Below are 23,129 nucleotides of genomic sequence, written 5' to 3'. Positions count from 1 at the left end.
AGAGGACAGAATGGGGGAGAGGAGAGAGAGAGGGGGAGGAGAAAGAGTAAGAAAAGAGGGGGAGAAGAGAGAGAACGGGAGAAAGAGGGGACAGAGAGAAAGAGAGAGAGTTGATCACTTCTGACGAGAGAGAAGAGGAAGGGACAAATACAGAGGAGGAGAGATAGATCCCTAGGCCCCCCTTCTCCTCCTCCCCTCCCCTTCCTCTCTTCTCCTCTCCTCCCCCGTCCTCCCCTTCCTCTCCTCCCCCATCCTCCCCTTCCTCTCCTTCCTCTCCTCCCCATCCTCCCCTTCCTCTCCTCCCCCTTCCTCTCCTCTCCTCCACCTTCCTCTCCTCCTCCTCCCCTGTCCTCCCCCTTCCTCTCCTCTCCTCCACCTTCCTCACCTTCCTCTCCTCCACCTTCCTCACCTTCCTCTCCTCGCCTCCCCCATCCTCCCCTTCCTCTCCTCCCCTTCCTCTCCTCTCCTCCCCCATCCTCCCCTTCCTCTCCTCCCCCTTCCTCTCCTCTCCTCCACCTTCCTCACCTTCCTCTCCTCTCCTCCCCCATCCTCCCCTTCCTCTCCTCCCACTTCCTCTCCTCTCCTCCACCTTCCTCACCTTCCTCTCCTCTCCTCCCCCTTCCTCTCCTTCCTCTCCTCCCCTTCCTCTCCTCCCTCCCCCTTCCTCTCCTCCCCATCCTCTCCTCCCATTCCTCCCCCCTTTCTCTCCTCCACGAGCCTTGTCCTCTTCTGTGTTGTCAGGAAGTAGAAATTGTGGGAGGGAGGGATGGAGGGAGGAAAAGAGAGAGAGAGAGTGTGATGCTATCACTACCTGTCCTGCTACTGCATCCATCATGGTTTATCAGATCACTCTCACACACACAGATACACACATACACACTTCCTCCTCTGCAATCATTGCACTGAAGCCACAGATAAAATTCAAATGATATACAAATTAGCATGGGAACTGGGAAGGTGTGTGTGTGTGTGTGTGTGTGTGTGTGTGTGTGTGTGTGTGTGTGTGTGTGTGTGTGTGTGTGTGTGTGTGTGTGTGTGTGTGTGTGTGTGTGTGTGTGTGTGTGTGTGTGTGTGTGTGTGTGTGTGTGTGTGTGTGTGTGTGTGTGTGTGTGTGTGTGTGTGTGTGTGTGTGTGAGGGAGAAAGAAAGAAAGAAAGAGAAAGAGGAGGAAAGAGAGAAGAGGGAGAACTAGGTGCTGTTTCCTGTTTTAGGAAGCCAAAAAGACAAGCAGTAGAGATATCCAGTAGAGTGACCAGTAAAGACCAGTAGAGAGCAGCAGAGACCAGTAAAGACCAGTATAGACCAGTAAAGACCAGTAGAGAGCAGTAAAGACCAGTAGAGACCAGTAGAGACCAGTAAAGACCAGTAAAGACCAGTAGAGAGCAGTAGAGACCAGTAAAGACCAGTAGAGAGCAGTAGAGACCAGTAAAGACCAGTAGAGAGCAGTAGAGAGCAGTAAAGACCAGTAGAGACCAGTAAAGACCAGTAGAGACCAGTAGAGAGCAGTAGAGACCAGTAAAGACCAGTAAAGACCAGTAGAGACCAGTAAAGACCAGTATAGAGCAGTAGAGACCAGTAGAGAGCAGTAAAGACCAGTAGAGAGCAGTAGAGACCTGTAAAGACCAGTAGAGACCAGTAGAGAGCAGTAGAGAGCAGTAGAGACCAGTAAAGACCAGTAGAGACCAGTAGAGAGCAGTAGAGACCAGTAGAGAGCAGTAGAGACCAGTAGAGACCAGTAAAGACCAGTAGAGAGCAGTAGAGACCAGTAAAGACCAGTAGAGAGCAGTAGAGACCAGTAAAGACCAGTAGAGAGCAGTAGAGAGCAGTAAAGACCAGTAGAGACCAGTAAAGACCAGTAGAGACCAGTAGAGAGCAGTAGAGACCAGTAAAGACCAGTAAAGACCAGTAGAGACCAGTAAAGACCAGTAAAGACCAGTATAGACCAGTAAAGACCAGTAGAGAGCAGTAAAGACCAGTAGAGAGCAGTAGAGAGCAGTAAAGACCAGTAGAGACCAGTAAAGACCAGTAGAGACCAGTAGAGAGCAGTAGAGACCAGTAAAGACCAGTAAAGACCAGTAGAGACCAGTAAAGACCAGTATAGAGCAGTAGAGACCAGTAGAGAGCAGTAAAGACCAGTAGAGAGCAGTAGAGACCTGTAAAGACCAGTAGAGACCAGTAGAGAGCAGTAGAGAGCAGTAGAGACCAGTAAAGACCAGTAGAGACCAGTAGAGAGCAGTAGAGACCAGTAGAGAGCAGTAGAGACCAGTAAAGACCAGTAAAGAGCAGTAGAGACCAGTAGAGACCAGTAGAGACCAGTAAAGACCAGTAGAGAGCAGTAGAGACCAGTAAAGACCAGTAGAGACCAGTAAAGACCAGTAGAGACCAGTAGAGACCAGTAAAGAGCAGTAGAGAGCAGTAGAGACCAGTAAAGACCAGTAGAGACCAGTAAAGACCAGTAGAGAGCAGTAGAGACCAGTAGAGACCAGTAAAGACCAGTAGAGGCCAGTAGAGTCCAGTAGAGGCCAGTGGAGACCAGGAGAGGCCAGTAGAGAGTCGTAGAGACCATTAGAGAGCATTAGAGAGCAGTAGAGACCAGTAAAGACCAGTAGAGAGCAGTAGAGAGCAGTAAAGACCAGTAGAGACCAGTAAAGACCAGTAGAGACCAGTAGAGAGCAGTAGAGACCAGTAAAGACCAGTAGAGACCAGTAAAGACCAGTAGAGACCAGTAAAGACCAGTATAGAGCAGTAGAGACCAGTAGAGAGCAGTAAAGACCAGTAGAGAGCAGTAGAGACCTGTAAAGACCAGTAGAGACCAGTAGAGAGCAGTAGAGAGCAGTAGAGACCAGTAAAGACCAGTAGAGACCAGTAGAGAGCAGTAGAGACCAGTAGAGAGCAGTAGAGACCAGTAGAGACCAGTAAAGACCAGTAAAGAGCAGTAGAGACCAGTAGAGACCAGTAGAGACCAGTAAAGACCAGTAGAGAGCAGTAGAGACCAGTAAAGACCAGTAGAGACCAGTAAAGACCAGTAGAGACCAGTAGAGACCAGTAAAGAGCAGTAGAGAGCAGTAGAGACCAGTAGAGACCAGTAAAGACCAGTAGAGACCAGTAGAGACCAGTAGAGACCAGTAAAGACCAGTAGAGGCCAGTAGAGTCCAGTAGAGGCCAGTGGAGACCAGGAGAGGCCAGTAGAGAGTCGTAGAGACCATTAGAGAGCATTAGAGAGCAGTAGAGACCAGCAGAGACCGTTAAGACAGTAGAGACCAGTTGAGACAGTAGAGACCAGCAGAGACTAGTAGAGACTGTAGAGAACCGTTGAGAAAGTAGAGACCAGCAGAGACCAGTAGAGACTGTAGAGAACCGTTGAGAAAGTAGAGACCAGCAGAGACCAGTAGAGACTGTAGAGAACCGTTGAGACTAGTAGAGACATGAAGAGAAGACTGGAAACACTAATGGTGTGTGTTTGTGTTATAGGTCTGAGGAGGACTCAGAGGGAAACAGAGATGTCTGTGGGGACAGCTTTCTCCAGATGAAAGCATTAGATAGACTCACCTCCACGGTTAGTTGTGTGTGTGTGTGTGTGTGTGTGTGTGTGTGTGTGTGTGTGTGTGTGTGTGTGTGTGTGTGTGTGTGTGTGTGTGTGTGTGTGTGTGTGTGTGTGTGTGTGTGTGTGTGTGTGTGTGTGTGTGTGTGTGTGTGTGTGTGTGTGTGTCTGAAATGAGCTGCCATACTGATTGTGTATGCTCTGTCCCCGCAGGTGCAGAATGAGTTGGCTGTTGCTCTCGCCCGCAAGGCTCGCAAAGCCAGTGAGTTTGTTACTGTATTGTGTGTCTGTGCCACTGTAAGATTTCTTTTAGTTTCAGAAAATAAAATATTTGTTTTAGTTGTGGCTTAGTCCTGACAGCTGTCAATCTAACATGGTTGTAGTGGCAGAGCAAGGTGGGTCAGAGTCACCAGACGCCATCCCCCGGGAGACACCCACACCCAGCGACGAGAACACCACGGTAGGACACTCACACACATACACACACTAACGCAGGAGAGGAGAGGCAGAGAGAGTAGAACAGGGCAGAAGAGCAGGGAGAGGAAGAGGGAGTAGAGCAGGGAGAGGAAGGGGGAGTAGAACAGGGAGAGGAAGAGAGAGTACATTTACATTTACATTTAAGTCATTTAGCAGACGCTCTTATCCAGAGCGACTTACAAATTGAGTAGAGCAGGGAGAGGAAGAGGGAGTAGAACAGGGAGAGGAAGGGGGAGTAGAACAGGGAGAGGAAGAGAGAGTAGAGCAGGGAGAGGAAGAGGGAGTAGAACAGGGAGAGGAAGAGGGAGTAGAGCAGGGAGAGGAAGAGGGAGTAGAACAGGGAGAGGAAGGGGGAGTAGAACAGGGAGAGGAAGAGGGAGTAGAGCAGGGAGAGGAAGAGGGAGTAGAGCAGGGAGAGGAAGAGGGAGTAGAGCAGAGAGAGGAAGAGGGAGTAGAGCAGGGAGAGGAAGAGGGAGTAGAGCAGGGAGAGGAAGAGGGAGTAGAGCAGGGAGAGGAAGAGAGAGTAGAACAGGGCAGAAGAGCAGGGAGAGGAAGAGGGAGTAGAGCAGGGAGAGGAAGAGGGAGAGGAAGAGGAAGAGGGAGTAGAACAGGGAGAGGAAGAGGGAGAGGAAGAGGGAGTAGAGCAGGGAGAGGAAGAGAGAGTAGAGCAGGGAGAGGAAGAGGGAGTAGAGCAGGGAGAGGAAGAGGGAGTAGAGCAGGGAGAGGAAGAGGAAGAGGGAGTAGAGCAGGGAGAGGAAGAGGGAGTAGAACAGGGAGAGGAAGAGGGAGTAGAACAGGGAGAGGAAGAGGGAGTAGAGCAGGGAGAGGAAGAGGGAGGGAGTAGAGCAGAGAGAGGAAGAGGGAGTAGAGCAGGGAGAGGAAGAGGGAGAGAGCAGGGAGAGGAAGAGGGAGTAGAGCAGGGAGAGGAAGAGAGAGTAGAACAGGGCAGAAGAGCAGGGAGAGGAAGAGGGAGTAGAACAGGGAGAGGAAGAGGGAGAGGGAGAGGAAGAGGGAGTAGAACAGGGAGAGGAAGAGGGAGAGGAAGAGGGAGAGGAAGAGGGAGTAGAGCAGGGAGAGGAAGAGAGAGTAGAGCAGGGAGAGGAAGAGGGAGTAGAGCAGGGAGAGGAAGAGGGAGTAGAGCAGGGAGAGGAAGAGGAAGAGGGAGTAGAGCAGGGAGAGGAAGAGGGAGTAGAACAGGGAGAGGAAGAGGGAGTAGAACAGGGAGAGGAAGAGGGAGTAGAGCAGGGAGAGGAAGAGGGAGTAGAGCAGAGAGAGGAAGAGGGAGTAGAGCAGGGAGAGGAAGAGGGAGTAGAACAGGGAGAGGAAGATGGAGTAGAGCAGAGAGAGGAAGAGGGAGTAGAACAGGGAGAGGAAGAGGGAGTAGAGCAGGGAGAGGAAGAGGGAGTAGAGCAGGGAGAGGAAGAGGGAGTAGAACAGGGAGAGGAAGAGGGAGTAGAGCAGGGAGAGGAAGAGGGAGTAGAGCAGGGAGAGGAAGAGGGAGTAGAACAGGGAGAGGAAGAGGGAGTAGAACAGGGAGAGGAAGAGGGAGTAGAACAGGGAGAGGAAGAGAGAGTAGAACAGGGAGAGGAAGAGAGAGTAGAACAGGGAGAGGAAGAGGGAGAGGAAGAGGGAGTAGAACAGGGAGAGGAAGAGGGAGAGGGAGAGGAAGAGGAAGTAGAACAGGGAGAGGAAGAGGGAGAGGAAGAGGAAGAGGGAGTGGAACAGGGAGTAGAGCAGGGAGAGGAAGAGGGAGTAGAACAGGGAGAGGAAGAGGGAGTAGAGCAGGGAGAGGAAGAGGGAGTAGAGCAGGGAGAGGAAGAGAGAGTAGAGCAGGGTGCGGAAGGGGGAGTAGAACAGGGAGAGGAAGAGGGAGTAGAGCAGGGAGAGGAAGAGCAGGAAGAGGGAGTAGAACAGGGGAGAAGTGCAGGAAGAGAGAGTAGAACAGGGGAGAAGAGCAGGAAGAGGGAGTAGAGCAGGGGAGAAGAGCAGGAAGAGAGAGTAGAACAGGGGAGAAGAGCAGGAAGAGGGAGTAGAGCAGGGGAGAAGAGCAGGAAGAGAGAGTAGAGCAGGGGAGAAGAGCAGGAAGAGAGAGTAGAACAGGGGAGAAGAGCAGGAATAGAGAGTAGAACAGGGGAGAAGAGCAGGAAGAGAGAGTAGAGCAGGGGAGAAGAGCAGGAAGAGAGAGTAGAACAGGGGAGAAGAGCAGGAAGAGAGAGTAGAGCAGGGAGAGGAAGAGGGAGTAGAACAGGGGAGAAGAGCAGGAAGAGGGAGTAGAGCAGGGAGAGGAAGAGGGAGTAGAACAGGGGAGAAGAGCAGGAAGAGGGAGTAGAGCAGGGAGAGGAAGAGGGAGTAGAACAGGGGAGAAAAGCAGGAAGAGGGAGTAGAGCAGGGAGAGGAAGAGGGAGTCGAACAGGGGAGAAGAGCAGGAAGAGGGAGTAGAGCAGGGAGAGGAAGAGGGAGTAGAACAGGGGAGAAGAGCAGGAAGATGGAGTAGAGCAGGGAGAGGAAGAGGGAGTAGAACAGGGAGAGGAAGAGGGAGTAGAACAGGGGAGAAGAGCAGGAAGAGGGAGTAGAACAGGGAGAGGAAGAGGGAGTAGAGCAGGGAGAGGAAGAGGGAGTAGAACAGGGAGAGGAAGAGGGAGTATAGCAGGGAGAGGAAGAGAGAGTAGAACAGGGAGAGGAAGAGAGAGTAGAACAGGGAGAGGAAGAGGGAGTAGAGCAGGGAGAGGAAGAGGGAGTAGAACAGTGAGAGGAAGAGGGAGTAGAGCAGGGAGAGGAAGAGGGAGTAGAACAGGGAGAGGAAGAGGGAGTAGAGCAGGGAGAGGAAGAGAGAGTAGAACAGGGAGAGGAAGAGAGAGTAGAACAGGGAGAGGAAGAGGGAGTAGAGCAGGGAGAGGAAGAGGGAGTAGAGCAGGAAGAGAGAGTAGAGCAGGAAAGAGGAAGGGGGAGTAGAACTGGAAGAGGAAGAGGGAGTAGAGCAGGGAGAGGAAGAGCAGGAAGAGGGAGTAGAACAGGGGAGAAGAGCAGGAAGAGAGAGTAGAGCAGGGGAGAAGAGCAGGAAGAGGGAGTAGAACAGGGGAGAAGAGCAGGAAGAGGGAGTAGAGCAGGGGAGAAGAGCAGGAAGAGGGAGTAGAACAGGGGAGAAGAGCAGGAATAGGGAGTAGAGCAGGGGAGAAGAGCAGGAAGATAGAGTAGTGCAGGGGAGAAGAGCAGGAAGAGAGAGTAGAACAGGGGAGAAGAGCAGGAAGAGAGAGTAGAACAGAGGAGAAGAGCAGGAAGAGGGAGTAGAGCAGGGGAGAAGAGCAGGAAGAGAGAGTAGAGCAGGGGAGAAGAGCAGGAAGAGAGAGTAGAACAGGGGAGAAGTGCAGGAAGAGAGAGTAGAGCAGGGAGAGGAAGAGGGAGTAGAGCAGGGGAGAAGAGCAGGAAGAGGGAGTAGAGCAGGGAGAGGAAGAGGGAGTAGAACAGGGGAGAAGAGCAGGAAGAGGGATTAGAGCAGGGAGAGGAAGAGGGAGTAGAACAGGGGAGAAGAGCAGGAAGAGGGAGTAGAGCAGGGAGAGGAAGAGGGAGTAGAACAGGGGAGAAGAGCAGGAAGAGGGAGTAGAGCAGGGAGAGGAAGAGGGAGTAGAACAGGAGACGAAGAGGGAGTAGAGCAGGGAGAGGAAGAGGGAGTAGAGCAGGAAGAGGGAGTAGAACAGGGAGAGGAAGAGGGAGTAGAACAGGGGAGAAGAGCAGGAAGAGGGAGTAGAACAGGGAGAGGAAGAGAGAGTAGAAAAGGGAGAGGAAGAGGGAGTAGAGCGGGGAGAGGAAGAGGGAGTAGAACAGGGAGAGGAAGAGAGAGTAGAACAGGGAGAGGAAGAGAGAGTAGAACAGGGAGAGGAAGAGGGAGTAGAGCAGGGAGAGGAAGAGGGAGTAGAACAGGGAGAGGAAGAGAGAGTAGAACAGGGAGAGGAAGAGGGAGTAGAGCAGGGAGAGGAAGAGAGAGTAGAACAGGGGAGAAGAGCAGGAAGAGGGAGTAGAACAGGGGAGAAGAGCACTCATGCATATGAGTGTCTGCGAGTGTGTTTACATAGCTGTTTACTTGGCTTAAAACACAGAGGTGTTTTAGCAAGGAAGTAGACGATGGGAGACAGGGGACTTAGGGTCCTGGGTTAGGGTGAGGGGTTAGAGTGAGGGGTTAGGGTGAGGGGTTAGAGTGAGGGGTTAGGGTGAGGGGTTAGGGTGAGGGGTTAGAGAGGGGAGGGTGGGGTTAGGGTGAGGGGTTAGAGTGAGGGGTTAGAGTGAAGGGTTAGAGTGAGGGGTTAGAGTGAGGGGTTAGAGTGAGGGGTTAGAGTGAGGGGTTAGAGTGAGGGGTTAGAGTGAAGGGTTAGAGTGAGGGGTTAGAGTGAGGGGTTAGGGTGAGGGGTTAGAGTGAAGGGTTAGAGTGAGGGGTTAGAGTGAGGGGTTAGGGTGAGGGGTTAGAGTGAGGGGTTAGAGTGAGGGGTTAGGGTGAGGGGTTAGAGTGAAGGGTTAGAGTGAGGGGTTAGGGGTTAGAGTGAGGGGTTAGAGTGAGGGGTTAAAGTGAGGGGTTAGAGTGAGGGGTTAGGGTGAGGTGTTAGAGTGAAGGGTTAGAGTGAGGGGTTAGGGTTAGGGGTTAGAGTGAGGGGTTAGGGTTAGGGGTTAGAGTGAGGGGTTAGGGTTAGGGTGAGGGGTTAGAGTGAGGGGTTAGAGTGAGGGGTTAGAGTGAGGGGTTAGGGTTAGGGGTTAGAGTGAGGGGTAAGAGTGAGGGGTTAGAGTGAGGGGTTAGAGTGAGGGGTTAGAGTGAGGGGTTAGAGTGAGGGGTAAGAGTGAGGGGTTAGAGTGAGGGGTTAGAGTGAGGGGTTAGAGTGAGGGGTAAGAGTGAGGGGTTAGAGTGAGGGGTTAGAGTGAGGGGTTAGAGTTAGGTTTTTTTTATTTAAAAAAATTTTTTTTTAACCAGGTAGGCTAGTTGAGAACAAGTTCTCATTTGCAACTGCGACCTGGCCAAGATAAAGCATAGCAGTGTGAGCAGACAACACAGAGTTACACATGGAGTAAACAATTAACAAGTCAATAACACAGTAGGAAAAAAAAGGGGAGTCTATATACATTGTGTGCAAAAGGCATGAGGTAGGCGAATAATTACAATATTGCAGATTAACACTGGAGTGATAAATGATCAGATGGTCATGTACAGGTAGAGATATTGGTGTGCAAAAGAGCAGAAAAGTAAATAAATAAAAACAGTATGGGGATGAGGTAAAAATGGGTGGGCTATTTGCCGATAGACTATGTACAGCTGCAGCGATCGGTTAGCTGCTCAGATAGCAGATGTTTGATGTTATAGATGTCCACGTATTCAAGGTTGGAACCATCCAGGGTGGTGATGCTGGTCAGGCGTGCGGGTGCAGGCAGCGAACGGTTGAAAAGCATGCATTTGGTTTTACTAGCGTTTAAGAGCAGTTGGAGGCCACTGAAGGAGTGTTGTATGGCATTGAAGCTCGTTTGGAGGTTAGATAGCACAGTGTCCAAGGACGGGCTGGAAGTATATAGAATGGTGTCGTCTGCGTAGAGGTGGATCAGGAAATCGCCCGCATCAAGAGCAACATCATTGATATATACAGAAAAAAAGAGTCGGCCCGAGGATTGAACCCTGTGGCACCCCCATAGAGACTTCCAGAGGACCGGACAGCATGCCCTCCGATTTGACACACTGAACTCTGTCTGCAAAGTAATTGGTGAACCAGGCAAGGCAGTCATCCGAAAAACCGAGGCTACTGAGTCTGCCGATAAGTATATGGTGATTGACAGAGTCGAAAGCCTTGGCAAGGTCGATGAAGACGGCTGCACAGTACTGTCTTTTATCGATGGCGGTTATGATATCGTTTAGTACTTTGAGCGTGGCTGAGGTGCACCCGTGACCGGCTCAGAAACCAGATTGCACAGAGGAGAAGGTACGGTGGGATTCGAGATGGTCAGTGACCTGTTTGTTGACTTGGCTGTCGAAGACCTTAGATAGGCAGGGCAGGATGGATATAGGTCTATAACAGTTTGGGTCCAGGGTGTCTCCCCCTTTGAAGAGGGGGATGACTGCGGCAGCTTTCCAGTCCTTGGGGATCTCAGACGATATGAAAGAGAGGTTGAACAGGCTGGTAATAGGGGTTGCAACAATGGCGGCGGATAGTTTCAGAAATAGAGGGTCCAGATTGTCAAGCCCAGCTGATTTGTACGGGTCCAGGTTTTGCAGCTCTTTCAGAGCATCTGCTATCTGGATTTGGGTAAAGGAGAACCTGGAGAGGCTTGGGCAAGTAGCTGCGGGGGGGTGGGGGCAGAGCTGTTGGCCGAGGTTGGAGTAGCCAGGCGGAAGGCATGGCCAGCCGTTGAGAAATGCTTGTTGAAGTTTTCGATAATCATGGATTTATCGGTGGTGACCGTGTAACCTAGCCTCAGTGCAGTGGGCAGCTGGGAGGAGGTGCTCTTGTTCTCCATGGACTTCACAGTGTCCCAGAACTTTTTGGAGTTGGAGCTACAGGATGCAAACTTCTGCCTGAAGAAGCTGGCCTTAGCTTTCCTGACTGACTGCGTGTATTGGTTCCTGACTTCCCTGAATAGTTGCATATCGCGGGGACTGTTCGATGCTATTGCAGTCCGCCACAGGATGTTTTTGTGCTGGTCGAGGGCAGTCAGGTCTGGAGTGAACCAAGGGCTATATCTGTTCTTAGTTCTGCATTTTTTGAACGGAGCATGCTTTTCTAAAATGGTGAGGAAGTTACTTTTAAAGAATGACCAGGCATCCTCAACTGGGATGAGGTCAATGTCCTTCCAGGATACCCGGGCCAGGTCGATTACAGAAGTGTTTTAGGGAGTGTTTGACAGTGATGAGGGGTGGTCGTTTGACTGCGGCTCCGTAGCGGATACAGGCAATGAGGCAGTGATCGCTGAGATCCTGGTTGAAGACAGCGGAGGTGTATTTGGAGGGCCAGTTGGTCAGGATGACGTCTATGAGGGTGCCCTTGTTTACAGATTTAGGGTTGTACCTGGTGGGTTCCTTGATGATTTGTGTGAGATTGAGGGCATCTAGCTTAGATTGTAGGACTGCCGGGGTGTTAAAGCATATCCCAGTTTAGGTCACCTAACAGAACAAACTCTGAAGCTAGATGGGAGGCAATCAATTCACAAATGGTGTCCAGGGCACAGCTGGGAGCTGAGGGGGGTCGGTAGCAGGCGGCAACAGTGAGAGACTTATTTCTGGAGAGAGTAATTTTCAAGATTAGTAGTTTGAACTGTTTGGGTATGGACCTGGAAAGTATGACATTACTTTGCAGGTTATCTCTGCAGTAGACTGCAACTCCTCCCCCTTTGGCAGTTCTATCTTGACAGAAGATGTTATAGTTGGGTATGGAAATCTTTGGTGGCCTTCCTGAGCCAGGATTCAGACACGGCAAGGACATCAGGGTTAGCAGTGTGCTAAAGCAGTGAGTAAAACAAACTTAGGGAGGAGGCTTCTGATGTTGACATGCATGAAACCAAGGCTTTTTCGATCACAAAAGTCAACAAATGAGGGTGCCTGGGGACATGCAGGGCCTGGGTTTACCTCCACATCACCCGCGGAACAGAGGAGGAGTAGTATGAGGGTGCGGCTAAAGGCTATCAAAGCTGGTCGCCTAGAGCGTTGGGGACAGAGAATGAAAGGAGCAGATTTCTGGGCATGGTAGAATATATTCAGGGCATAATGCGCAGACAGGGGTATGGTGGGGTGCGGGTACGGCGGATGTAAGCCCAGGCACTGGGTGATGATGAGAGAGGTTGTATCTCTGGACATGCTGGTTGTAATGGGTGAGGTCACCGCATGTGTGGGAGGTGGGACAAAGGAGATATAAGGGGTATGAAGAATGGAACTAGGGGCTCCATTGTAAACTAAAACGATGATAACTAACCTGAACAACAGTATACAAGGCATATTGACATTTGAGAGCGACATACAGTAATCACAGGTGTTGAATTGGGAGAGCTAGCTAAAACAGTAGCTAAGTTGGTACTGTAGCTCAGTTGGTAGAGCATGGCGCTTGTAACGCCAGGGTAGTGGGTTCGATCCCCGGGACCACCCATACGTAGAATGTATGCACACATGACTGTAAGTCGCTTTGGATAAAAGCGTCTGCTAAATGGCATATATTATTATATTATTATTAAAAAACAGTAGGTGAGACAACAACAGCTAATCAGCTAGCACAACAACAGCAGGTAAAATGGCGTAGGCTAGGCACGGGGGGTCGGATTAACTACACACAGAGCCTGAGTGCGGCTGGGGCCGACAGATAAAACATAAACAAGCAGAATGGAGTACCGTGATTAATGGACAGTCTAGCATGCATCAGCTATGTAGCCAAGTGATCAGTGTCCAGGGAGGCAGCGGTGGATGGGGCAGGGAAGCTGGACTGGCGAGTGTTGGCGAGTGTTATCCAGGTTAAAAAACAGTTAGCAGTAGCTAACAATGACTAAATAGCTTGTAGCTAGTTAGCTGGTTAGCTTCTGGAGGTTCTTGAGTGTGTTCTACAAATTTTAAAATAATGGCGATTCCGTATCACATTGGGTGAGGCAGGTTACCGGAAGGTATAAACAAATTAAAAATCGAAAAGAGATTGAAAGTAAATATGGGTCCAGTGAGTGTTTGGGACGCGGCGATTCAGACGGTTAGCAGGCCTGTGCTAACAAGCTAACAGTTAGTAGGCCAGGGCTAAACAAGGTAGCAGTTAGCGGACCGGGGCTAAACAAGCTAGCAGTTAGCAGGCCGAATTAGCAAGCAGGGAGATAGCAAGGGCTAGAAAGTTAGCCTTTGGGGGACGTCGCGATGGGGTGAGTCTGTTTATTCCTCTTCATGCGGTGACATCGATAGACCGGTCGTGGGTCCGGATATTGTAGCCCAGGAGTATGCTTCGGTGGTAGCACAGGAGCTCTGGCCGGGCTAGCTTCAAGCTAAGTGGGTGGAAACGCTAGCCAGGAGTAATCATTCGGGGTTGCGGTTAGCTAGATAGCTAGTTGTGAGGAATCCAGCTGAAACTGTTCCGTTTGCGGTGGGAATCCGGTGGGAATCCAGGGATAAAAAATAATACGTCCGTTATGCTCTGGTTAGAGTCGCGTTGTTCGAACTGGCGAGAGCTTTCCGAGCTAAAGGTTAGCTGATGACCGGTTAGCTGAAGACCGCTAGCAATGGTTTGCTGACTGATAGCTGGTAGCTAGCTGGTAGCTAGCTGGCTAGCTTCAGTTGAGGGGTTCCGGATCCAAAGTAGATATAAATACTTTAGAAGAAAATAGCTACATTGTGTGAGGCGGGTTGCAGGAGAGTATTTAGAAGTTGAGGTTTAACAAAATGTTTTAAGAGATATGCGAAGAAAAATATGTTCAAAAAATATAAAAAACGATATATACAAGGGACACGACACGACAACACGTTCGACTGCTACGCCATCTTGGATGCTGTGGGTTAGAGTTAGGGTTGTGGGTTAGAGTTAGGGTTGTAGGTTAGAGTTAGGTTGTAGGTTAGAGTTAGGGTTGTAGGTTAGAGTGAGGGGTTAGAGTGAGGGGTTAGAGTTAGGGTTGTGGGTTAGAGTGAGGGTTAGAGTTAGGGTTGTGGGTTAGAGTTAGGGTTGTGGGTTAGAGTTAGGGTTGTGGGTTAGTTAAAGTTAGGGTTGTGGGTTAGAGATAGGGTTGTGGGTTAGTTAAAGTTAGGGTTGTGGGTTAGGGGTGTGGGTTAGTTAAAGTTAGGGTTGTGGGTTAGAGTTAGGGTTGTGGGTTAGAGTTAGGGTTGTAGGTTAGAGTTAGGGTTGTGGGTTAGAGTTAGGGTTGTGGGTTAGAGTTAGGGTTGTGGGTTAGAGTTAGGGTTGTGGGTTAGAGTTAGGGTTGTGGGTTAGAGTTAGGGTTGTGGGTTAGAGTTAGGGTTGTAGGTTAGAGTTAGGGTTATGGGTTAGAGTTAGGGTTGTGGGTTAGTTAAAGTTAGGGTTGTGAGTTAGGGTTAGGATTGTGGGTTAGAGTTGGGTTGTGGCTAGAGTTAGGCTTGTGGGTTAGGGTTGTGGGTTAGAGTTAGGGTTGTGGGTTAGAGTAAGGGTTGTGGGTTAGTTATAGTTTGGGTTGAGGGTTAGATTTAGGGTTGTGGGTTAGAGTTGGGGTTGTGGGTTAAGTTATTTCGAGTTAGGGTTGTGGGTTAGAGTTTGGGTTGTGGGTTAGAGTTAGGGTTATGGGTTAGAGTTGGAGTTGTGGGCTATAGTTAGGGTTGTGGGTTAGAGTTTGATTTAGGGTTGTGGGTTAGAGTTAGGGTTGTAGGTTAGAGTTGGAGTTGTGGGTTAGGGTTGTGGGTTATAGTTTGGGTTGTGGGTTAGAGTTAGGGTTGTGGGTTAGAGTTAGAGTCAGGGTTGTTGGTTAGAGTCAGGATTGTGGGTTAGAGTTAGGGTTGTTGGTTGTGGGTTAGAGTTAGGGTTATGGGTGAGAGTTAGGGTTGTGGGTTAGAGTAAGGGTTGTGGGTTAGAGTTAGGGTTAGGGTTGTGGGTTATGGGTTAGAGTTAGGGTTAGGTTGTGGGTTAGAGTTAGAGTTAGGGTTGTGGGTTAGAGTTAGGGTTAGGGTTGTGGGTTAGAGTTAGGGTTAGGGTTGTGGGTTAGAGTTAGGGTTAGGGTTGTGGGTTAGAGTTAGAGTTAGGGTTGTGGGTTAGAGTTAGGGTTAGGGTTGTGGGTTAGAGTTAGGGTTAGGGTTGTGGGTTAGAGTTAGAGTTAGGGTTGTGGGTTAGAGTTAGAGTTAGGGTTGTGGGTTAGAGTTAGAGTTAGGGTTGTGGATTAGAGTTAGAGTTAGGGTTGTGGGTTAGAGTTAGAGTTAGGGTTGTGGGTTAGAGTTAGAGTTAGGGTTGTGGGTTAGAGTTAGGGTTAGGGTTGTGGGTTAGAGTTAGGGTTAGGGTTGTGGGTTAGAGTTAGGGTTGTGGGTTAGAGTTAGGGTTAGGGTTGTGGGTTAGAGTTAGGGTAAGGGTTGTGGGTTAGAGTTAGGGTTATGGGGTAGTGATAGGGTTGTGGGTAAGAGTTGTGGGTTAGAGTTGTGGGTTAGGGTTGTGGGTTAGAGTTAGGGTTGTGGGTTAAGGGTTAGAGTTAGGGTTGTGGGTTAGAGTTAGAGTTAGGGTTGTGGGTTAGAGTTAGAGTTAGGGTTGTGGGTTATGGGTTAGAGTTAGAGTTAGGGTTGTGGGTCTAATAGTGTGTGTTGTTATCAGGGGTGTTTGCGAGAAGGTCATTTTGTGTGTGTGTGTGTGTGTGTGTGGTGGCACTTAGCGATAGTTTCACTCTCAGGGACTACCCTGCTCTCAGCCAATCAACACACACACACACACACACACTCTTTCTACCCTCGCCCCTCTTCCCTCCCTCTCTCCCCATCTTCTCTGTCTACCCTCACCCCTCTTCCCTCCCTCTCTCCCCATCTTCTCTGTCTACCCTCGCCCCTCTTCCCTCCCTCTCTCATCCATCTTCTCTGTCTACCCTTGCCCCTCTTTCCTCCCTCTCTCCCCATCTTCTCTGTCTACCCTCGCCCCTCTTCCCTCCCTCACTCCCCATATTCTCTTTCTACCCTCGCCCCTCTTCCCTCCCTCTCTCATCCATCTTCTCTGTCTACCCTCGCCCCTCTTCCCTCCCTCTCTCCCTATATTCTCTTTCTACCCTCGCCCCTCTTCCCTCCCTCTCTCATCCATCTTCTCTGTCTACCCTTGCCCCTCTTTCCTCCCTCTCTCCCCATCTTCTCTGTCTACCCTCGCCCCTCTTCCCTCCCTCACTCCCCATATTCTCTTTCTACCCTCGCCCCTCTTCCCTCCCTCTCTCATCCATCTTCTCTGTCTACCCTTGCCCCTCTTTCCTCCCTCTCTCCCCATCTTCTCTGTCTACCCTCGCCCCTCTTCCCTCCCTCTCTCCCCATCTTCTCTTTCTACCCTCGCCCCTCTTCCCTCCCTCTCTCATCCATCTTCTCTGTCTACCCTTGCCCCTCTTTCCTCCCTCTCTCCCCATCTTCTCTTTCTACCCTCGCCCCTCTTCCCTCCCTCACTCCCCATATTCTCTTTCTACCCTCGCCCCTCTTCCCTCCCTCTCTCATCCATCTTCTCTGTCTACCCTTGCCCCTCTTTCCTCCCTCTCTCCCCATCTTCACTGTCTACCCTCTTCCCTCCCTCTCTCCCCATATTCTCTGTCTACCCTCGCCCCTCTTCCCTCCCTCTCACCTTTTGCTGTGGAGGACATTCATCCACAGTGCTGAAACACAAACAAACAGAGCAACTAATAAACATTTAACTCCATATTTGGATTGAAGCTTCCATTTCCTCTATCCCGCTACACACACACACACACACACACACACACACACACACACACACACACACACACACACACACACACACACACACACACACACACACACACACACACACACACACACACACACACACACACACACACTCACTCACTCAATCCAAACAGTGTAGACTCCAATGTAAATAAACATTCCAAACGGCCAGCTACTGATGATACCATCATACTACCACCATCACGCCAGGGACCACCCCACCCCATCTAACTACCCTCCTGTCCCCAATACACCCCACCCCCTCTAACTGCCCTCCTCTCCCCAATACAACCTACCCCCTCTAACTAACCTCCTGTCCCCAATACACCCCACCCCCTCTAAGTGCCCTCCTCTCCCCAATACAACCTACCCCCTCTAACTACCCTCCTGTCCCCAATACACCCCACCCCCTCTAACTGCCCTCCTCTCCCCAATACACCCCACCCCCTCTAACTACCCTCCTCTCCCCAATACAACCTACCCCCCTCTAACTTCCCTCCTGTCCCCAATACACCCCGCCCCCTCTAACTGCCCTCCTCTCCCCAATACACCCCACCCCTCTAACTACCCTCCTCTCCCCAATACAACCTACCCCCTCTAACCGCCCTCCTCTCCCCAATACAACCCACCCCCTCTAACTACCCTCCTCTCCCCAATACACCCCACCCACTCTAACTGCCCTCCTCTCCCCAATACACCCCACCCCCTATAACTGCCCTCCTCTCCCCAATACAACCTACCCCTCTAACTACCCTCCTGTCCCCAATACAATCTACCTCCTCTAACTACCCTCCTGTCCCCAATTAAACCTACCCCCTCTAGCTACCCTCCTGTCCCCAATACAACCAACCTGTCGTAACTACCCTCCTCTAACTTCCCCTCTAACTACCCTCCTCTAACTTCCCCCTCTAACTACCCTCCTCTAACTTCCCCCTCTAACTACCCTTCTCTCCATCCCCAATACAACCAACCTGTCTAACTACCCTTCTTTAACTTCCCCCTCTAACTACCCTCCTCTAACTTCCCCCTCTAACTACCCTCCTCTAACTTCCCCCTCTAACTACCCTTCTCTCCATCCCTAATACAACCAACCTGTCTAACTACCCTCCTCTAACTTCCCCTCTAACTACCCTTCTCTCCATCCCCAATACAACCTACCCTTTCTAACTACTCTTGCTCTTACTGTCCTCCTCTAACTACCCCCTCTCTCTACCCTCCTGGCCCCAATACAACCTACCCATCTAACTACCCCTGCTCTAACTGCCCCCTCTAACTACCCCCTCTAACTACCCTTCTCTCCATCCCCAATACAACCAACCTGTCTAACTACCCTCCTCTAACTTCCCCCTCTAACTACCCTTCTCTCCATCCCCAATACAACCTACCCTTTCTAACTACTCTTGCTCTTACTGTCCTCCTCTAACTACACCCTCTCTCTACCCTCCTGGCCCCAATACAACCTACCCATCTAACTACCCCTGCTCTAACTGCCCTCCTCTAACTACCCTTCCTCTAACTGTCCTCCTGTCCCCAATACAACCAACCTGTCTAACTTCCCCTTCTAACTACCCTCCTCTCCATCCCCAAAACTACCTACCCTCTAACCACCCCCTTCTAACCACCCTCTAACTACCACCCTCTAACTACCTCCCTCTAACTACCCTCTAACTACCCCCCTCTAACTGCCCTCTAATTACCACCCTCTAACTACCCTCTAACTACCACCCTCTCACTACCCCCTCTAACTGCCCTCTAATTACCACCCTCTAACTACCCTCTAACTACCACCCTCTCACTACCCCCCTCTAACTACCCTCTAACTACCCCCTCTAACCACCCCCTCTAACCATACTCTAACTACCCCCTCCAACTACCCTCTAACCACCCCCTCTAACCCCCTCTGCCACCCTCTATCCACCCCCTTCTAACCACCCCCTCTAACCACCCCCTCTAAACACCCTCTAACCACCCCCTCTAGCCACCCCCTCTAATCACCCTCTAACCACCCCCTCTAACCACCCCCTCTAAACACCCTCTATCCATCCCCTTCTAACCACCCCCTCTAACCACCCCTCTAAACACCCTCTAACCACCCCCTCTAGCCACCCCCTCTAATCACCCTCTAACCACCCCCTCTAACCATACTCTAACTACCCCCTCCAACTACCCTCTAACCACCCCCTCTAACCCCCTCTGCCACCCTCTATCCACCCCTTCTAACCACCCCCTCTAACCACCCCCTCTAAACACCCTCTAACCACCCCCTCTAGCCACCCCCTCTAATCACCCTCTAACTACCCTCCTCTGCCACCCTCTAACTACCCCTAGCTACCCCCCTCTAACCACCCTCTGACTACCCCCTCTAACCACCCTCTAACTACCACCCTCTAACTACCCTCTAACTACAACCCTCTAACTACCCCCTCTAACCACCCTCTAACTACCACCCTCTCACTACCCCCTCTAACTACCCTCTAACTGCCCCCTCTAACCACCCCCTCTAACCAGCCTCTAACTACCCCCTCTAACTACCCTCCTCTGCCACCCTCTAACTACCCCCTCTAACCACCCTCTAACTACCCCCTTTAACCACCCTCTAACTAGCCTCTAACTACCCCCTCTAATCACTCTACTCTCCTCTACTCTCTAATCTACTCTCCTCTACTCTCCTCTACTCTCTAATCTACTCTCCTCTACTCTCCTCTACTCTCCTCTACTCTCCAATCTACTCTCCAATCTACTCTCCTACCTTGTCCTATCAATTTCCTTGTTCTTGTTCCTCTCTCTCTCTCTCTCTCTCTCTCTCTCTCTCTCTCTCTCTCTCTCTCTCTCTCTCTCTCTCTGTCTCTGTCTCTGTCTCTGTCTCTGTCTCAATTTCAATTTAAGGCTTTTATTGGTATGGGAAACATATGTTTACATTGCAAAAGCAAGTGAAATAGATAATAAACTAAAGTGAAACAAACAATACAAAATTCACTATAAACAAAAGTTCCAAAAGAATAAAGCCATTTGAAATGTCTATATACAGTGTTGTTATGATGTGCAAAAGTTCAAGTACAAAAGGGAAAATAAATAAACATAAATATGGGTTGTATTTACAATGGTGTTTGTTTCACTGTTCTTCACTATACACACACATGCTCTCTCTCTCTCTTTCTTCCCCTCTCTCTCCTTCTCTCTCTCTCTCTCTCTCTCTCTCTCTCTCTCTCTCTCTCTCTCTCTCTCTCTCTCTCTCTCTCTCTCTCTCTCTCTCTCTCTCTCTCTCTCTCTCTCTCTCTCTCTCTCTCTCTCTCTCTCTCTCTCTCTCTTTCTTCACCTCTCTCTCTCTTTTCTCTCTCTTATGTCATGTCATGTCCTGTTCCAGTAGGACATCTGGGTGTGTTAGGGTTAGAGTTAGGGTAACCCTGGGTGTGTTAGGGTTAGAGTTAGGGTAACCCTCTCCCGCCCAGACACAGTGTTTCTAAAGCCAGCCCTCTGCTAGGGAGGAGGCACCAACCCTGTTCAGAAGAACAGACATAGAGATATTGAGTTCAGATAGTTTGGGACAGCAAAGAGAGCACATAGACAGAAAGAGAGAGGGATTTACAGACAGAGAGACAGGAAGAGACCCTGAGACAGACAGACAGACAGACAGACAGACAGACAGAAAGACTGACTGACAGACAGTGAGAGTCGGGTAGATTTGATCGAAATAGAGAGTTATTTTGGGGTGTTAACCTGCTCTTATATTTAACCTCTGACCCTGATGATGTCATTGGGCTGTGGACTAAGCTACCTGTTCTCTCAACCCCCCTCCTTACAGCTGGGGGGGGGGTGTTCGCTCCGCGGCAACGTGGGGAGTGTGTGTGTGCGGCCGGACGGTGTGTGTGGCCGCGAGGAGCTGACCAGACTAGAGCTGGTCCAGAGACTGGCTAAGGACGGCTGCAGACTGCTGCAGAACCAGAACTATAGAGTACCAGATCACCGCAACCCCACCGTGAGTACACACACACACACACACACACACACACACACACAACACACACACACACACACACACACACTAGGTTTGGTGGTATCCAGATTTTCATTCCTTCATACGGTTCCTGTACCATACGGTGCACACAAGGGGCGCTATTTATTTCCAAACGTTAAAAATAAAATATATATATTTTTTGTTTATTCACAATCAAATTTAGGCAGCAGGGGTCTTTATCCAGGAGTTGATGAATTGTCTCCGCTGTAACCAAGAAGCTTGATCTTGCAAGCTAGCCACCGAGCTATTAAGTTAGGAAACCAAATGTATAACTGGAGTCCTTATCTGGAGATCATTTAGAGATCATTTATCTGGAGGTCATTTAGTGGTTATTTACCTGGAGGTTATTTATCTGGATGTTATTTATCTGGAGGTTATTTAGTGGTTATTTACCTGGAGGTCATTTATCTGGAGGTTATTTAGTGGTTATTTATCTGGAGGTCATTTAGTGGTTATTTACCTGGAGGTCATTTATCTGGAGGTTATTTATCTGGAGGTTATTTATCTGGAGGTTATTTAGTGGTTATTTATCTGGAGGTCATTTATCTGGAGGTTATTTATCTGGAGGTTATTTAGTGGTTATTTATCTGGAGGTTATTTATCTGGAGGTTATTTAGTGGTTATTTATCTGGAGGTTATTTATCTGGAAGTTATTTATCTGGAGATCATTTAGAGATCATTTACCTGGAGGTCATTTACCTGGAGGTTATTTATCTGGAGATCATTTAGAGATCATTTATCTGGAGGTCATTTAGTGGTTATTTACCTGGAGGTTATTTATCTGGAGGTTATTTATCTGGAGATCATTTAGAGATCATTTAGAGATCATTTATCTGGAGGTTATTTATCTGGAGGTTATTTACCTGGAGGTTATTTATCTGGAGGTCATTTATCTGGAGGTTATTTAGTGGTTATTTACCTGGAGGTCATTTATCTGGAGGTCATTTATCTGGAGGTTATTTAGTGGTTATTTATCTGGAGGTCATTTATCTGGAGGTTATTTAGTGGTCATTTACCTGGAGATCATTTATCTGGAGGTCATTTACCTGGAGGTCATTTATCTGGAGGTTATTTATCTGGAGGTCATTTACCTGGAGGTCATTTATCTGGAGGTTATTTACCTGGAGGTCATTTAGTGGTTATTTATCTGGAGGTCATTTATCTGGAGGTCATTTAGTGGTTATTTATCTGGAGGTTATTTATCTGGAGGTTATTTATCTGGAGGTTATTTATCTGGGGGTTATTTAGTAGTTATTTATCTGGAGGTTATTTAGTGGTTATTTATCTGGAGGTTATTTATCTGGAGGTCATTTAGTGGTTATTTACCTGGAGGTTATTTATCTGGAGGTTATTTAGTGGTTATTTATCTGGAGGTCATTTATCTGGAGGTTATTTATCTGGAGATCATTTAGAGATCATTTATCTGGAGGTTATTTAGTGGTTATTTATCTGGAGGTTATTTATCTGGAGGTTATTTATCTGGAGGTCATTTATCTGGAGGTTATTTAGTGGTTATTTATCTGGAGGTTATTTATCTGGAGGTTATTTATCTGGAGGTTATTTAGTGGTTATTTATCTGGAGGTCATTTATCTGGGGGTTATTTAGTGGTTATTTATCTGGAGGTCATTTATCTGGAGGTTATTTAGCGGTTATTTATCTGGAGGTTATTTATCTGGAGGTCATTTATCTGGAGGTTATTTATCTGGAGGTTATTTAGAGACCATTTATCTGGAGATCATTTAGATATCACTTAGAGATCATTTATCTGGAGATCATTTAGAGATCATTTATATGGAGATCATTTAGAGATCATTTAGAGATCATTTATCTGGAGATCATTCAGAGATCATTTATCTGGAGATCATTTAGAGATCATTTAGAGATCATTTATCTGGAGATCATTTAGAGATCATTTATCTGGAGATCATTTAGAGATCATTTATCTGGAGGTTATTTAGAGATCATTTATCTGGAGGTTATTTAGAGATCATTTATCTGGAGATCATTTAGAGATCATTTATCTGGAGGTCATTTATCTGGAGGTTATTTATCTGGATGTCATTTAGAGATCATTTATCTGGAGGTTATTTATCTGGAGGTTATTTATCTGGAGGTTATTTATCTGGAGGTCATTTATCTGGAGGTCATTTAGAGATCATTTATCTGGAGGTCATTTAGAGATCATTTATCTGGAGGTCATTTAGAGATAATTTATCTGGAGATCATTTATCTGGAGGTTATTTACCTGGAGGTCATTTATTTGGAGGTTATTTAGAGATAATTTATCTGGAGGTCATTTATCTGGAGGTTATTTACCTGGAGATCATTTATCTGGAGGTTATTTACCTGGAGGTCATTTATCTGGAGGTCATTTACCTGGAGGTTATTTACCTGGAGGTCATTTATCTGGAGGTTATTTACCTGGAGGTCATTTATCTGGAGGTCATTTAGAGATCATTTATCTGGAGGTCATTTAGAGATCATTTATCTGGAGGTCATTTAGAGATCATTTATCTGGAGATCATTTATCTGGAGGTTATTTACCTGGAGGTCATTTATCTGGAGGTTATTTACCTGGAGGTTATTTACCTGGAGGTTATTTACCTGGAGGTCATTTATCTGGAGGTTATTTACCTGGAGGTCATTTATCTGGAGGTTATTTACCTGGAGGTCATTTATCTGGAGGTTATTTACCTGGAGGTCATTTATCTGGAGGTCATTTATCTGGAGGTCATTTACCT

At 48.7% G+C, this 23,129-nt stretch overlaps 1 protein-coding gene across 3 annotated transcripts in view; it reads left to right on the top strand.

The window, feature by feature from the left end:
- LOC124043175 (rap guanine nucleotide exchange factor 5-like) overlaps positions 1-23,129 on the top strand; it is a 93,098-nt gene that overhangs the window by 31,056 nt on the left and 38,913 nt on the right. For all 3 annotated transcript variants that reach the window (XM_046361451.1, XM_046361452.1, XM_046361450.1), the window contains exons 6-9: positions 3,471-3,555; positions 3,754-3,802; positions 3,924-4,000; positions 20,175-20,348. In XM_046361451.1, coding sequence (XP_046217407.1) covers positions 3,471-3,555; positions 3,754-3,802; positions 3,924-4,000; positions 20,175-20,348 — 385 coding nt within the window. The remainder of the gene's footprint in view (positions 1-3,470; positions 3,556-3,753; positions 3,803-3,923; positions 4,001-20,174; positions 20,349-23,129) is intronic.

The sequence above is a fragment of the Oncorhynchus gorbuscha genome, linkage group LG09 (genome assembly GCF_021184085.1).
Source record: "Oncorhynchus gorbuscha isolate QuinsamMale2020 ecotype Even-year linkage group LG09, OgorEven_v1.0, whole genome shotgun sequence".
NCBI classification, from domain to species: Eukaryota; Metazoa; Chordata; class Actinopteri; order Salmoniformes; family Salmonidae; genus Oncorhynchus; species Oncorhynchus gorbuscha.
This window is presented reverse-complemented; position numbering and strand designations above follow the sequence as displayed.